Raw genomic sequence first — 18,222 nt, 5'->3', positions numbered from 1 at the left:
GAAAATGAGGCAAGCAGGGCTAAGGGACTTGCCCATGATCATAAAGCTAGTATTTCTCTGAGGCCTGATTTGAACTCAGAAAGACGAATCTTCCTGCCTCTAGTCCCAGCACTCTATCCACTGCACTTGTCCATATAATGTAACATAACCTCCTAGAAAGTTTAAAATGTACCATGTGTGATCAGAACAAATTTTTTTAATTCAAAAAGAATAACTTAAATACTGGCAGCCAGAGCTAAACAAGATGAGTCAGTATTTGCTATAAAATATATTAACCTACCATTTATACTGCTCATAAATTAAAAAAAAAAACAAATTAAGAGAATTCAGATAAAAGAATAAAATGCTTCTACCTGTTCATATACTTGTACCATAGATCCTGCTAAGAGATAAATCTTTGATGAAGAACCCCAGATGGAATGGTTCTTTAGATTTTTGTGCAGAACTGGTTCCAGATATGCTCCATAAATTGTTCGTAATTGATCTCTTTCTGGATAACTAAAAAAAAGACACATAAAAATGGGGGGAAAAAACTTAAATGAATGAGTATTATATTTTTAGGTTTCCTTTATATAAACTAGAGGAAAAGGCAGAATAAGGAACTTTAAATATACTAATATTTTAATATATGTTGATTATTCTGCTTTAAGAAAAACAAAAATCATACAACACAAAAATTAAGAGATAATATAAATAGCATTACTGTGAGAAAATTTTAAAATATTCTGAAATTTAAAAACATGAAGAGAAAAATATCATTTGAACTATGAGTTTAATTTTCAGAATGCAGCTATTACTTATATGAGCAAGGAACATTTGTAATGAAATGATATTTTATAAATAATTATATTTATTATTTATAATTATAAATAATACCTTGAGAGAAACCATTAAGCACAAATTAGAGAGCAACAGAACAGTAGGTGTTAATAAGGTGCCAATAAAACATGAAAGTATTCATAAAATGCAGAAGTTAAACAACAATTCCATTATTCACCCTATGCAAAATACCAGATTGACAAAAGAAATGTTTCCTTATTAATGAAAAAAGATGAAGAATCAGGATAACAGATTAAATTTTGTCACAAAATGAGTTTCTGACTATCTTCTATCTAAATAATGGAATTCAAGTTACTAATAGGTATCAGAATCTCCACTGAAGTCATCAAAGAAACTGATCTTCATTCATCTCCATGTGGCTCTACTGCCTCTCTAAACTTTATCTAAAATGCAATGCTATAGTATCTCTTCACCTGGAATGCTCATGCCACTCCTGGACTTCTTCACACTGGAAGTTTCCTCAGTTCCTGCTGCCTTTCCTTCTTCTTAGCTGGGTATTCCTAGGATTTCCAGTTTAAAGAGGACACCTCCCAGCTGCCTTCTTGATTCTCTGGACTTTCTCTACAATATTCCCTCCACCTCCCCTCAGCCAGCTCTCTCATCTCCCCCTTCCACCAAAACGACTTTTCGGGTTCCTTGTATATGTCTTTTCCAATTAGAATGTAAGTACCTTGGGAAAAGGAACAATCTTCCTGCTTGTTAATGTATTTTACAGTGCCTGGCATATAGTAAGTTCTTAATGCTTGTTGACCGACAATGACTAAGGCAGCTCTGCCTGGACCAAATGACCTAAGAAATAAAGCTATCAAATGTCAAGCACCTAAGTGGCATAAATGCAGCACTGGACCAGAAATTGGGAAGACATGACCTCAAATCCAGCCTCATACACTTAATAAAGGTGTGAGCCTTGGTAAGTCACTTAACCTCTATTTGCCCCAGGTTCCTCATCTGCAAAATGAGGATAATAATAGCACCTACCTTCCAGGGTTGTTGTGAGGATCAAATGAGATAATATACATAAAGTGTTTAGCACAGTGCCTGGCATTAAGTAAGCACTTAATATCTGCTTGCTCCCTCCCTCTCTCCCCTTCCAATACACCAATTTTCTGGATACAATCAGCTTTGAGTAATTCTATTTTATTTTTTTTCTTTGTTTAAAGAATGGTTATTTAAGCCACAACTGTATTCTGCACACAACTGTACATAGATCCAAGTTGCTTAGAATATATTTATCATTGTTTATACTAATTTATAGATATATGTGTGTGTTACATATTGTATACATATACATATACACATATACACACAAAGTGAGAGAGCCCCTTTTCTAAATGTCTCTGTTTCTGTTGAAAGAAATATCCTTCAAGTTTCCCAAGTAACCTCAGCATAATCCTGTATCCCTCATCCTCCCTCAATTCTATATCTAATTAAGTAGCCAAATCTTTCTATTTCTACTTAAATTCAGGCCTCTCACCTAAATTATTTTAACAGCCTCCTAACTGGTGTCCCTGCCTTAAGTCTTTCCTCACTCCTGCCCAATCTCCACAATGCCGGCAAAGCAATTTCCCTTAAGTCTTACAGTGTGACCTTCTGACTCCAATAACTTCAGAAGATTTCCACTGCCTCTAGGATAAAATATCAACTACTCTGTTTAGCCCTTCATGACCTAGTCCAAACCTATCTTTCCCACTTCAATGAACACTATTCCCCCACCCACAACACACACACACACACACACACACACACACACACACACACACATAGACAAAATGGCTATCTCTCTTTTCCTCAAAGAACCCTCCATCTCCCATCTCCACTCCTTTTCACTAGCCATCTTCCAGGCGTGGAATGTACATGCTCCTTACCTCAACTATTAGAGCCCCTCTCTTCTTTTCAGATACAGCTTAAACACTCTTCTGTATAAATCTTCCTCATTTCCCCATCCACTGTGCCCTACCTCCTAAACTAATTTGTACTTAACAACTTCGTGTGGATATATATATTTACATATGCATGTGGATCTTATTTATTCAATTTACATTTAAGCTGTCTACATTATTACATGTACTTCCTGTGTTCCCCTTTATAAGTTTCTTGTGAATAAAGATGTTTTCATTCTTTAACTTAAAACCCTAATGTTTTTGCACAATGCCTGACACATAGCAAGTATTTAATAAATTTGTTCACTAACTGATCATTAAGATTTATAGGGTTTAATATAGAAATATAAAATAATATGGAAATATGTTCTTTTAGTTATTGAAAAAACACAACAGAAATCTAGTCAATCATTACTGCTAAAACTTAACAAATGAATAAGTTTAATAAAATTTCAAGATTACCAACACTTTATTTATGCTTACACTTATACTTTAAAAAAAAAAACTTAAAAGTATGATAAAGTGGGAAAAAAACACTGAACTTTTATTATGAAGATATGTCTTCCAATCCCAAGTCTGTTACTGATTATTTGCCTTATGACCAAAGGCAAATCACCAAATCTCTGAGCCTCAGTCTCCTCTCTGTAAAAGAGGCATAATAACACCTCCACTACTTACCTCACAGAAGGAATGCATTCCACAAATCGTAAAAGCTCTATATAAATACCAACTATCATTATTTACAACTTACTATTTACAAAGTTCCAAGAGACGCAAAGGTGCGTTAGGAAGAACATCTGACATGCAGTGATGAATTTCTTTATCTTTAATCATGGTTGTAAAAATCTAGTGAATAATTTTGTCTTTACTGTATGAAATAGTAATAACAGTATAAATATTGATGATAAGTGCTTGCTTTCACATAACATGTAGAGTTTACAAAGCACTTAACTCATAATAAGCCTGTTAAGAAGCCAATAATATAAGCATTATTAATGCCCATTATTCATATGAGGAAACTGAGGCACTGGTAAGTGAAGTGACGTTACCAAGTCACTCCAGCTGATATCAGATATCATTTTCATATCCTGGTATCTTCTGATTTCAAGTCCAGAGATCCTCCCATTATAGTACTAAAATCTCCTCCAGACCAAAATCTAGATGATTATCCAGAATACCTAGCACAAAGCAGGTGCTTAAAAATGATTACTGACTCATCAATTAATTGAATTCAGAAAATATCACCTTGGCATCTGACACACACACACACACACACACACACACACACACACACACACACACTGAGTGGGGAAGAGCCTTTCTTCTGATTCTCTAGGTACTTCTGATAAATAAACATTTGTTTCAATCTTTTTTTGTTGTTGCTCTAAATTCCTGCCTATAAGTGGTTTCTGAAACACAAGAAGAAATCAAGAGAGCAACAAGATAATTCTGATCCACAGTACACAGTGCCTGGCTTATAGCAGGGGCTCAGGGGCAGCTAGGTGGGACAGTGGATACTGCAAGGGCCCTGGAGTCGAGCGGACCGAGCTCAAATGTGGCCTCTGACACTTGACACTTACTAGCTGTGTGACCATGGGAAAGTCACTTAACCGCATTGCCTAGCCAAAAAAAAATATTTAAAAATTTAAAAAATATATAGTAGGGGCTTAATAAATGTATATTGATTGACTGACTTTAAATTATATTTGTTCATATCTTCGGTCAATGATTACTTAAAGAGAAACAGATTTTAAAAACATCTCCAAAAATTCAAAATATAAAGAAAAAATGAACAGAAACTTACTCAATTGCACAAAGACGAACAATGGAAGTGAATCTGGTGGTAAGCTTGTGCCTTCCTAATCTTCCTCCAGCTGACATTGAAGCTACCACTTGGATGTTTTCCAAACCAACCCATTCCAGATTTTCATCATAAAATCCATGATATGTTAGCACCTTTTTTAAAACAAAATAAGAAATTTAAAATACTATAATCATCCATAAGTGTATAGCTTTTAAAATGTTTTCTTAAATAATACAAAAGTATTCTAAATGTATAGCTAATCACAATTTTCTATGTACTCCACAATCCATACTATTTACTCATGCTTTAAATATTTTTACTTCACCTGAAGGGGGATATTTTTAAACCACTGCAATAATAATATATATAAGTTTAAAAATCTTTTCACCCTGAATGTGAAAAACTATTAACACACAGACAATTTCTTTGCTGCTAGCCAAAATTGTTTCTTTCAACACATGTATTCCAAAATTAATATTAAAGTGCTAAGGCAAGGACACAAACAAAGGCTTTAGTTTAATTACATCAATACACATTATTAATAGTGGTTGCATGCCCCATCCCTCGGTGTGCAGGATAAAAGGAGATAGAGGGCACTGCGTGCAGACAGAGGAGGAAAAAGAGGAAGAGAAGAGGGTTTCAGCCTTTTGTCTCAGGAAGACAGATGGAGAAACTGACTGAGCCAACCTCAGTCATCATGAACTCCATCTCTGTCAGGGCAGAGACTTCTCCCCCACAAGTCTTAGAGAAAATATGACAGAAATTAGTGGCTTAATTAAGATGGAACCACTCGATCTAACAGCAAAATACAAAATGAACCACAAGAGAAGAAAGAAAAGAAAAGAAAAGAAAAGAAAAGAAAAGAAAAGAAAAGAAAAGAAAGAAAAGAAAGAAAAGAAGAAAAGAAAAGAAAAGAAAAGAAAAGAAAAGAAAAGAAAAGAAAAGGTGAACATTTATTAAGTGCCTAATGTGTGCCAGACATTGTGCTAAGTGCTGGGAATACAAAAAGAGGTAAAAGATAGTCACTTCCCTCAAGGAGCTTACAGTCTAACATAGAAGACAACATTCCAACAAATATATAAAAAGTTACAAACAGGTTAAATTGGATATAATTAATGGGGGAAGGCACTAGAATTAAGAAGGCTTCCTGTAGAAGCTGAATAGACAAATGAAAGTGATATAATGTAATATAATCAGAAAAATATGAATACAAACAAAACAGAAATGGATGGTGTCTTCTATTACACTTTATCTGCTAAAGAAGATTTCCTAAAGGGTTACTCAGTTGCATAAAACATGATAAAAGAGTGAATAGTTACAGGTACATTCAAGGTTTACGTAAAATGTTGAGAAAATAACACTCTACACTGTACTAAGGACTGTGCCTATGGCCACTACAGTAGTCACTGTACGTCTGTACCAGTTTAAGGCAATACCATTTTACATACTGTTGACATTGAATTTCACTAGGAAACATATCTTTTATTTACAGCACTGTTCCTATGGTAAGTACTTCCCCTTTTAATCAGTTATATTTTAGAACACCCAATTAATGATACATATGTATAGGGTATATTACCCATAAGCATATTTTATTCTCATCTTCTAAATGTTCATTAAATCATCCACAAAATATGAGCTCCCTCCATAAAACAGATTTCTAAATGAACTAAAGACAAAAGAAGAGTTTTCTAAATTTAATGTTACAAATTTGTAAACTTAGAACATTTCTTTTTTTCAGGACCTATTAAACCACTTTTTTCTTCCTTAAATAAATTCCTATCATATGACCATTCTCATATTGGTTCTAATATTGATAACAGACTACCAGGTTAATGAATAATTTTTTTTAAATTTAAGGCTCTGAACCTTAAACTGTACATATAACTTTGTTGCTAGAGGCTAAAGATAATTAATTTTTCTTCCTTCTAATGTAACTTAATATATGAGTAGTAGTTTTCATGTCTTGTTCCAACTTGTCATTAGGTACATACCCAATGGCTTGTGATTCTTATAACTATTTTAGAGAGCTTGCAACGAGGTCACTGGAGACAAACTGTATCCAATCCCCTTGTAATTCTAACCCTTCCCAATAGTGAAGGCAAAATAGGTATCACCAATCCCCAAAGGCCCTATCCTAAAAAGGTAGCACCCCTAAATGTTCTACTTGTGTACTGACCACGAACTTTTTCCGAAGCTTTGAGGGAAATATGAACTGGAATTCTGGTTATCTCTGGGGATTTTAAATGTTTTAACCACGAGACTGTCACTCTCTCTTAAGGGCAATCATTGTAGTGGCTAAGAGTACTGTACCTAAAATTCAGTTGAGAATTCTGAGCTTTGGGTGGGAGCAGCTAGGTGGCACAGTGGATGGAGCACCAGCCTTGGAGTCAGAAGGACCTGAGTTCAAATGTGGCCTCAGATACTTGACACTTACTAGCTATGTGACCCTGGGCAAGTAAGTGACCCTACCTGCCTTGCAAAAAAAAAAAAAAAGGTACTGAGCTTTGAAAGTAACATGAACAAATTTGAATTTTGCTTACACATATTATGTTGTTTTAGTAAGAATTTTAAGATATTGTAATAAAATATTTAACTATGAAAAATACATATTACTGAATTCAGGAGTACCTTGGCAAAGTTTAACCTTCTGGACAAATACACTAACCTCCAAAGATCAGTGGAGCAACTAGATGGCGCAATGAATAGAGTGTCCTGGAGTCAGGAGGACCTAAGTTCAAATTCCATCTCAGACACACCTATTAGTTGTGTGATACCTAGCCTTAATCACTGAATGGGCATTGCCTCAGTCAAACTGAGACCTGGGAACGACCCTAAATTAAAAAGGCCAACATCTCCCACTGCATGGAGGGCCATCTCCAGTCATCCAGATCTATATCTTGTCACTGAACCCAGATGGCTCTGGAGAAAGGAGTGAAGCTGGTGACTTTGCACAGCCCTCCCTCACTTAAATCTGATTCTCTTGCATGTCATGACATCACCTTCCTGATGTCATGGTCCTCTTTGAAAAAAAAGGACAAACAATAATGACCCTGGGCTTAACCTTGTTTGCCTCAGTTTCCTCATCTACAAAATGAGTTGGAGAAGGACAATGGTAAACCACCTCAGTATCTTTGCTAAGAAAACTCCAAATGTGGTCAAGTAGCCAAACAGAATTAATTGACTAAATAACAACAACCAAGGATCAGAGTTTGGTGTCTTGACTTGCACATGAATTGGATATGAATAGGCAGAGTTAGGCAAAGTCATCAGCTACACTCTCTCCTCCAGAGTCAATGAAGTCCAGAGGCAAGGTAAAGGTCAAGATGACTGGTGATGGCCCAGGATGCCATGGTCAACTTTGATCTTGGCCTTTCTAAATTAAGATCTTTCTCAAGTCTCAATTTATCTGAGGCCACACCTATTCAATGATTAAGTGCTCTCTAAGATTTGAGACAAAAGATGACTCAATCTATGACAGAGAGCTATTACTCTAGAAGAGGAAGACCCCAGAATAGAAAATAATTGCTATTCACACTCATTCTAAGCCATCAAAACCTAAACAATGAGGCACAGAGGCTTGGGTTGAGGCTATTATTGGCCATTCAATGAAAACCAGAGTGATTTGGGTTTTAAGGTGGAGACAAGTAACTCCATTTAAAACACACAAGGGAATTTAAAAAACCTGTATTTCCAGAGCTATATTTCAAGAAATCAAAAATGAAAACCACAAAGGACAAAAGTAAATTGTCCTAGCTTAAAAAAAAAGTAATAAAAATTAAGAAGGAGAAGGAAACTACATAACTGTAGTGAGGTACATGTTTAAGAAATATGAATAGGGAGGGGCAGAGTCAAGATGGCAGCGTGAATGCAGTGACTTGCTTGAGCTCTCCCCCAAACCCCTCCAAATACTCATAAAAAAAATGGCTCTAAACAAATTCAAAAGCAGCAAAACCCACAAAAAAGACACAGTAAAACAAATTTCCAGCCCAAGACAGCCTGGATGGTTGATCGGAAAGGCATATCACGCTGGGCGGGTAGAGGAGCACAGTTCTGCATGAGCGCACAGGCCACAGCTGAACCTGGAGCAGGCCTCAGAGGAATGAATCACAGGCAGCTGTGGCGGTTTCCAGACTCCTCAATTCACCAATGCCAAAGACAACTTAGAAGGTCAGCGGGACAAGTCTGTTTTTTCGGTGAGAGAAGAGCTAGGTCAGAGCCAGTTCCAGAGCACAGAGCACTGGTGCCAGGGCGGTGACTGTGTCCTGAGCTTCCTGCCCACAGACTGAGGGGGAATCAAGTGGCTGATCAGAGGGGGACTGCAGGGATCTCTTTGCCAGTGCTGAGGCAGGAATCTCTTGCTTTGCCTGTGCTTGGATCTGGGTCACAGTTCTCGGTGATGGTGCTGGGGTGAGGAGGAATGCTGGAGCAGTGGAGCTTGTAGTGGCGGTAGAGAGGAAACCTACCTCACAGTTCCAAGAGAGAAAAGACTGCTTGTGGCTGGTCACTCACAGACCAGAGCACAGGCCAGGAAAAGAGTAAACACCTCGATCCTTATCATTGGAAGAACTGAAAATTTACAGGTCCATAGAAGTATCTCTGAAAACAGCTATACAAACCCCCGAAGCTTGGGACATTACATTCTCCACATTGGAAGCAGACTTTTACTTTAACAAAGAGTTTAAAACTCAAGTAGTTGGCTGGGATCATGAGCAAACCTCACAAAAAGAGTCAGACTATATTATCTTACTTTGGTGACAAAGAAGATCAAAACATACAACCAGAAGAAGTCAACAAAGTCAAAGCTCCCACATCCAAAGCCTCCAAGAAAAATATGAATCCATTCCAGACCTTGGAAGAGCTCAAAAGGGATTTTTGAGAAGAGAAGTAGAGGAAAAACTGGGAAGAGAAATGAGAGTGATGCAGGAAATATGAATAGGAAACGAGAAATATGAACTCTTATGCTTGGCATTTGAAGTCCTTTACAATATAATATAGCCTACCTTTTACATTTTACAACAGAATATTCTCTTTCCTTTGCTCTGTGGTCCAGACACACTGATTTTCTTGCTATTCTGCACCCACTTTACTCCATGTCCCATTTCTGTACCTTGGCTGTCGACAATGCCCATAAGGAACTCCCCACCTCCCCCTCTCAGAATCCCTAACTTCCTTCTAAACTCTTCCCAAGGACTCCCTCTTATCTAAGGACTTTCCTGACCCTTCTTTCTCCATATATTGATCCCTCAATCATCCCCACTCTCTCTTTAATCTTCACTCTCTTCCTGTCTAATAGATCATTCCTTCATGCCTACAAACATGCCCCTGACACAGTCATCTTAAAAAGGCCTCAATTGATCTGAACATCCTTGCTCTTATACCCTATTTTTCTGTGGTGCTCATCATCTGAAATAAATCATAAAAGATGAATTAATTACTCAGTGGTGAGAAATACTGTGGTGGGCTAATGGGCAAACAATACAACTAATCTCATATTACTAGCTGGGCAGAAAAAGTAGGAGTTAGAGATCACATAAGAAGCAAAAGGCAAGGGATAACAGAACAGAAATCCCACCTGTTACTAAAGGAATTAATACCTGAGGATTTAAGTGAATAGTTCTCTGTCCCAGAACCAAAGAAAGAATTCTTCTAGTTCTAGCAAACCTAGATATTAAATTCAATGACTTTTATCTTTCTTCTTTTGTTTTCTGGAGGAGGGGGAACTGGGCAGGGGGGTGAACAGCATTATTATAAGGATGTGTCATGGAAACAGAAACATTTTGTAAGATGGGTCTTAGGAGAGCTAACTACTTCCTAAGGAAAGCTGTTGTGAATGGTGAAAACAGGATAAACGTGTACCTTCTTGTTATAACAGCCTAGCCCTCAAACACCCTACTTTTTATTCTAATAACTAATGTGAGAGATGATCTCTCAGAAGTGAAGCCTCCTCAGGGAGTCAATGGTTCTTGTTAATAGTTCTTGATTGTTGCTTTCAAAACCCTCCTTGGCTCAGCTCCTGTTTTTAAATGCTTAGCAGAAAGAATAGCCCTGCCCCCAAACTGAACTGTTTGCCCTTGAACAGCTTCCCACCTTTTCTTGTCCCTGGGCAAATTTGTGTCTCCGTGAATAGACTGTACCCCCTGAAAGCCCAGCCAATGGGATAAGGGGTAGGGGGTTAGGGAGGAGGAACTCATGTTAGGGTATAAATAAGACTTGATTTCTGTACCAAACTCGTACTCTCAAAATGGCGACTAAGAGGATACCCTTTCTCATGAGAAAGCAATAAACTCCTTTCTACTTTCAAGGGATATAAGTCTTTGTTTTTAATTATGAGTAAGTAGTCTCTGTCCCACACACTAATAACTGAAGATTCTATAACAGATTAGAATATTATTGTCTGGAAGCTGAATGAAAGAATAGTCCCAGAATAGTTAAAAAATGCTTTTCTGTTATTAAAATATAACAAATGAACATACCTGCTGTAGGAAAGCAACAAGTGTGCTGGTACCCCATTTATCAAGTTTAGGTAGGTTGATATCTTTTAAGTATAGGACCAGACTTTCACAGTCTTTTGGCCTGTATACTCTGCCAGTATTGGTACTTATTACCATGCAAGTTTGACTCAGTTTCTGCAGGAGATGTCTAGAAGTAGTCTGTGCACTGCAATGAACTGTAGCAATTTGAGTGGAACGGAGTTGAGAAAAGGCATATTGAAGCAGCATTCTAAAAAAAAAGATTGATACAAATGAAGTGCTGAAAACAATGAAAATACAATACCATTTAAATAAAATGAGAAACCCCCATTCTTTCTCCAGTCCTACTCCAATGCCTAATCCTAGAAAGGAGTTTGTATTTTATAAACCTTTTCAAAGTGTTCTGAAGGTTATGCCAATGGAACATGACCTTTGGCTGGTTCTAGCATGGTATAAAAGCTTCAAACATGGTCCTAGTAACAAAATGAATGTGATCTCTGAAAGACAATTTAGCCTGTACTTTATGTGGTTGATACCAAATAATATCAGAAAAAAATAAAATTAATTAAATTCTAACAGATAGGAAGAAGGTGACTGCCAGTAAAGAAATTTCTGTATCAGCTTTATACAGTCTAACATACAGTGATTTGCTGGGGCATTGATCAAGATCAATACCAAACTGGAAGAAGAAAAATGAGTATAGTATAAAGTTAAGGTGATTCTGAACTGACTTATTTAAATAAACTGTTGATACCAAAAAAATAAATAAGACAAGCATAAAAGAACAGACATCAACATTATTCCCAATTCCTAATGATGTTTAGCCAAAATAATTGGTTCACTACAACAAAGAAGCCAAAAGAACCTAAAAAAATACTTCAACCTACAAAGGAAGCCCTAGTTTAAAATAAAGTCCTTTAAAAAAAAATCTTATAGAAGAAGATGGCAGCAAAAATATGAGGGACATCACTTTGTAAAATAGGAAGTGATAGAGAAAAATAAGTTTACAGAAAGCATGTCAACAGATACAATTAAAGGCAGATCATCTCAAGAGCACTTTAGGATAACCTGCATAGAACAGACAAAATGATAAATGGAACATGAAAAGATCTGTCAAAATATGTACATATATCATATATGTGTATGTGTATATGTTAAAGTATATATGTGTGCATATAATGTGCATATACATATAGATATACAATACACATGCACACACATATATGGCAGCTAGGTAATACAGTGGGTACAGTGCCAGGCTTGAAGTCAAGAAGATTCATCTTCCTGAGTTTAAATCTGGCCTCAGGCACTTATTAGCCATGTGACCTTGGGCAAGTCATTTAATCCTGTTGGCCTCAGTTTCCTCATCTATAAAACGATCTGGAGAAGGAAATGGCAAACCACTCCAGTATTTCTGTCAAGAAAATCCCAAATGGGGTCACAAAGAGTCAGACATAGATGAATACTACAACAACCACAACAATACAAATACATATAGAGGAAACTAAATATTTTTTGAGAAAATAGACATATAAAAATGATCATCAATTGTTAAAGCCTATAATCCCATTTCAAATGTCTGTCTATGAAAATTCCTAGTTCCATTATTTTACAAAATAATTAGTAACTAAAGGGTCACTGAAAGATTTACATTTCATAAGCATGTCATATATTCATTTGAAAGTTTATTTGAATCCTCCACGATTTTGTAAGTGCATTATTGAAAGTAAAATCTTCCCAGAAATCTAAAAATTAATCATTAGCAAGATTCTGTCATTTAGCAAAAAGAAAATTCTGCCACAGAAAAAGAAAAAGATCTATTTTCCATATCATGTTCCTTTTCTGAGTGGCTAAAATGTCAAAGGACTTATACCAGAATACAGTAATTTATTCAAAAGAAACATAATAGAATTTTTAAATATATAAGTAAATATCATAAACTATTGGTATAAGCCCACAAAAATATATCTCAGTCCACATTATTCAGTTCTTACCCTTTTCCACATCCTTCCGGTCCCACAAGAATAAAAGGCTGCTTAGTATCAGAACCTAACCACGGTTTAAAATAATCTAGGCCTCTCTGCATGTCTGGAGTCTGAATGACTGGGAGTATTTGGCTATTACTGAAGTCATCAGCAGTCAGATTTTCTGGTTTCTTCAATGAATAAGACATTAAACGTCCTCTAGCTACATCATAATATGTGTCCATTGGTTTATGAGGATCTGGTGGTGACTCTCGTGCCCAACTAAAAATCTTAAGAGAAGAAAAAAAAAAGTTATGACATTTGCCACACAAATAGCAGCAAATTTCAGTTGCAGGAATTATTATCTTAAATAGTAACAAAAGAGATTACTAACTCTAACAAAGAATATTTAATTTACTTAGTGAAAATACTAAATGACTTTTCTAATTAAAATAAAATTCACATCAAATATGTAATCTTAACATTAATTTTATGATTTATGTTAATTCTATCCTTTTCCTTACCTCCATATGTAATCAGTAGCCAAGTCTTATCAATTCTGCCTCTGAAATATTTCTATTTATTCTCTGCTTTCAACTAAAATTATAACTATGGTAGTCCATGCTTTCATTACCTGGAGATGATATGAATTACTATAAAAGCCTACTAACCTATCTTCCTTCTTCTGGTTTGTCCCCTCTATATACCATCATTCAGACTGCTACCTTCCCATTACATGTTTGATCATATTACTTTATTATTCAATAACTCAGTGTTTCTCCATAAACTCTCTTCCGTGATATGAGGGTTAAAAGCAAATCATGAATGACAAGAATAATGGTCTTCTGTGATGAATGCAATACAAAAAAGCCATCATTACCTCTTTGGTGAGTTCTAGTCTTGATTTCATGTTAAGATTTCCACCAAGTCCCCTTATTAAGCTAATAATAAATTCTTCTCTATTTTTGCACCCGTGCAGATGAGATAAACCATTCATCACAGTTCCAACCAAACTTGTTTCCACTACATAGTCATTCTACAGAAGAAAATTTGTAGCAACAAGAGAAAACAAATGGTTGTAAGTCAATAAACATCAGAGGCAAAAGCTTCCAAATCCTTCCAGAAGTCACCTTTAAACCCTTTTCACTTAATAGAATTTCATCCATTAAAAATAAGATCCAGAAGTCAAGTTTTCTTTGCATTTGAATAATCTGATACCTAAATTAAAATCAGATATAATAATAAATGTCTATCACCTTGGCTACATGGTTGTCTATTCATTTGTAATGTAGGGACCTAACAGATACAGGGCTGAAAAGGACTGAGATACATTCTAACTCAAGAATATATAAAAATCGGCAAATTATTGAATATTAAGTTCATATAAAACTTAGTTTCCTTCCATAACAACAGAAGGACTGAAAACAGTACCTGTGTTGAAAGTTATGGGAAAGAGGATAAGAGGGTAGGATAGTTAGATGGATAGACTGATTTTTAGATAGAGAAAGACATTATTTCTTTGGTGAAACTTGTCACCAATTCTGTATTCTGTCAATGATTTCTGCTGTGAAGAAAGGTTTCTTAAATAGGTGGGATTTTACTTGAGACAAGTTAGGAGGCACAGATGATGAAGGAATGCATTCCAGACATGGGAGATAGCCAGTGAAAATGCCTGGTGTCAGGAGATGTCTTATGTAAGAATAAACAGTGAGGCTAGTGTCACTGGATCAGAGAGCACATGGTACAGAGTAAGGTTTAGGAAGAATATAAAGGTAGGAAAGGGTAGGTTATGAAAGGCACTGAAAGCCAAACAAAGAATTTTATATGATCCTGGAGACGACAGGAAACCAAAGGAGCTTACTGAGTAAGGGGATGACATGATCAGACCTGATCCTTAGAAGGCTCACTTTAACAGCTGAATGGAGGATGAACAAGAGTTGAGAGATTTGTGGCAGGCAAACCAATCAACAGATTATTACACTATTCCAGGTGTGAGGTGATAAGGGCTTGCATCAGGGTATAAATGGCAGTGTTAGAGGGGATAAAGGGGCACATATGAGAGATGTTATAGAAATAAAATCAATAAATGTTGGACACATATTGAATATGGGAGGCAAAAGGGAGTGAGTAGTAGAGGATGACACCTAGATGGTGAGCCTGGGTGACTGGGAGGATGGTGGTACTCCTGAGAGTAACAGGGAAGTGAACAAGAGGGAAGGATTTTGGGGAAAGATAATGAGTTAAGTTTTGGACATGTTGAGTCTAAAATGTCTATGGGACTTCCAGTTTGAGATGTCCAATAGGTTGTGGGAGACACAAGACAGGAAGTCAAAATAGAGGTTAGGATGGGATAAGTAGATTTAAAGATGATCAGTATAGACATGAAAATTCAATCTGTGGGAGCTGATTGAGATAACTAGAGGAAATGGTATATAGGGAGAAGAGACAGGTCAGAGCCCTGTGGGATACTCATTGTTAGTGAGCATGACCTAGACAAAGATCAAGCAAAAGTGACTGAGAAAGAATAGGCAGATAGGGAGAAGAACAAAGAGAAAGCAGGGTCCCAAAAACCTTAAGAGAAGAAAGTATCAAGAAGATGATCCAAATGTCAAAGACTGCAGTGATCAAGAAGGACGATAGCCTTGAGAAAAGGCTATTAAATTTGGCAATTAAGAATCCATTGGTAACTTTGGAGAGAGCAGGTTCAGTTATACCATGAGGGCAGAAGTCAGACTGTAGAGTTAAGAAGAGAATAAAAGGAGAGGAAGTGAAGGCACCTTTAATAGGCAGCCTTCTCAAAGAGTTTAGCCACAAAAGGCAATAGGAATATGGGACAAAACCTAGCAGGAATAGAGGGATCAAGTGAGGGTCTTTTTCAGGATGGGGGAAGCAGGCATGTTAGTAGACATTAAGGAAGTAGCCAGTAGACAGGGAGAGATAGAAGATAAATGAGTGAAGCAGGACAATAGAAGGGTCAATCGGAAGAGATAATGAAGGCAAGATGAAACAGTATTGCTTGTGCATGGAGAGGCATTTGCCTTGGCAAAGAGAATGGACATTTCATTATATAAGAAAGAGGTGAAGGAGGACAGAGTTGCAAAAAGCAAGTGAATGATGTGAAATGAAGAGGAGAAAAGAGGGAGCTCACACTGAATGGCCTCCATTTTTTCAATAAAATATGAGGCTGCTTTCTCAGCAGAGAGCCGAGGAAGAAAAGCCCTGGGAGTTTTGAGGAGGGATGAAAAGCCTTCTGCAGCTAGGGGATAGGGAGTTAACTAGAGAAGAGTAAAAGGGTACTTGCATTGCCTGAGGTTATGTAACATAAATTTGTAGTGGACCCCATCAGCATGGTTTGGTGGTTTTCTCTAACTTTATTTAACAGCAGGTACGGAGGAACAAAGGCAGTGGATGGAGGGAATGATCCAAAGCTGACACTTGGAAGGGCAGATTCTTTGACAGGACAAGGGAACCAGGGATTTAAGAGAAGAGGACAGTGTAGGATTGAAATGATTCACTAAGCGGTCAAAATGAGAAAGGGAGGAGAGTATAGTTAGGACAGGGGAGATGGCTTGAGAGCAAAACCAAGGGGTTGAGGGACTGAAGATCACAAAGTGGACAAAACAGAGTTTCACACTGCAAGGTACAGAGAGAAGGAGAATAATAAAGATTGGGAACAGAAAAGGGAAATTCAGAGTTCACGGGCATGAAAATGGGGTATTCATGGGTGTTGGTAAGATTAAGCATATGACCGATCATACCCTTTGTGTGTGACTGAGATGAAAGGGAGGAGCAGATTGTCTCAATGAACAAACTAAGGAACTGTGAGGTGAGGGTGTTTGAGGGAATATCAATATGCATATTGAAGTCCCCTTGTATGAGGACAGGAGTTGAGGAGGAATGAAAGACGGTGAGCCAGGCCCTGTATCCACTAAGGAAAAAAGAGAATGTCCTGGAGGGAGGCAAACATAACTGCCAGAATTTTGTTTGGGTAGTAGATGTGAACTGAGTGAACCTCAAAGGCGGAGAGGTTATTTAGTGATGGTGGTAAAGGAAGTGCAAAAGGGAGCAATGAGTATTCTAACTCACCCACCTTGACCAGTTCAGTCAGGTGGGAAGAAGGGGGGGATGTGGAGAGCAGAAGGGAGGGATGATTGAAAACGCAGCCAGTGCTGGGAAAGGAAGTCAGTAAGGCTGTGTCAACAAGAGGAAACCAGGTCACAGTGAGATGCATAAGATGGAAGAAGAGGAAGAAGTACGGGAAGGGGGAATGGGGAGGTTTGAAAGGAATGGTAATAACAGATTGGGTAGTGGGGTTTGAGAATGGAGTTTGAAGGACAACAGCCAGGAGTTCAGAATCACTAGGATGGGAAAGGTAGAGGAATGAGTTCAGTCCTGAGGTTTTCTTTATCCATAGAGGTTTAGCCTCTGGGTGGAGTTCTCTCAGGGCCTTAGGCATTTAAATTAATACTGTTCTCTCTAAGGAAATTTAAAAACCCTAAGACTGAATTTAGCATCTTTATTTTATCTCTCTGTAGAATTGTTTCTTTGTTTATGGTCAGTATAAAAATGTAAGCCAAAGTACTGTGTACAAAGTAACAACAATGTTGTAAGATGATCTTCTGTGAATGACTTAGCTATTCTCAACAGTACAACAACCCAAGACAACTCTGAAGGACTTATGAACAACGCTATCCATGCCGAGAGAAAGAATTGATGGTATCTGAATACAGACTGAAGCATACTATTTTTAAACTTTTTTAGTTTCTTTTTGTCTGTTTTCTTTCACATTACTGTTATAGATATGTTTTCCATGACCGCACATGCATAACCTATATTGAACTGTTTACCTTCTCAATGAGAGGGAGTGAGGAAGAAGGAAGGAAAGAATTTGGAACTCAAAGTTTTAAAAACAAATGTTAAAAACTGTTTTTACATGTAACTGGGGAAAAATAAAATACTAATTTTAATTTTAAAAAATAAAAAAACAGGAAAAAAAAGTAAACCAAAATGGTCTAGGCAAATTTTCAATAAAACAGTGGGAAACTCTACCCTTTTTAATCTCTGTTTCTAAGAGGCAACACTTGGGATAATTATAGTATGTGACAAACATTGACTTAAAAGGCAGAATACAGAGGCTTTTCTTTCCTAAAGAGATGGAGTCTGAATAAAACAAAGGAGGAATAAGTACTGTCCAACAAACTCCCTGAAACTTGGCATACAACTCAACCAATATTTTTATGAATTGCCTATGCACTGTTATG

General features: G+C 36.9%; 1 protein-coding gene across 1 annotated transcript in view; it reads right to left on the bottom strand.

The window, feature by feature from the left end:
- The window catches only part of DYNC2H1 (dynein cytoplasmic 2 heavy chain 1), a 370,089-nt gene that overhangs the window by 233,070 nt on the left and 118,797 nt on the right, over positions 1 to 18,222 (bottom strand). Inside the window, 5 exon segments of the mRNA XM_020996144.2 lie at positions 354 to 498; positions 4,525 to 4,676; positions 11,001 to 11,247; positions 12,992 to 13,251; positions 13,842 to 13,997. Of these exon segments, the coding sequence (XP_020851803.1) occupies positions 354 to 498; positions 4,525 to 4,676; positions 11,001 to 11,247; positions 12,992 to 13,251; positions 13,842 to 13,997 (960 nt within the window).

The sequence above is a fragment of the Phascolarctos cinereus genome, unplaced genomic scaffold, assembly GCF_003287225.1.
Source record: "Phascolarctos cinereus isolate Bilbo 61053 unplaced genomic scaffold, phaCin_HiC Scaffold_726;HRSCAF=1367, whole genome shotgun sequence".
Classification (NCBI taxonomy): Eukaryota; Metazoa; Chordata; class Mammalia; order Diprotodontia; family Phascolarctidae; genus Phascolarctos; species Phascolarctos cinereus.
The sequence above is the reverse complement of the archived record's forward strand: the minus strand, read 5'-3'. Positions and strand labels throughout refer to the sequence as shown.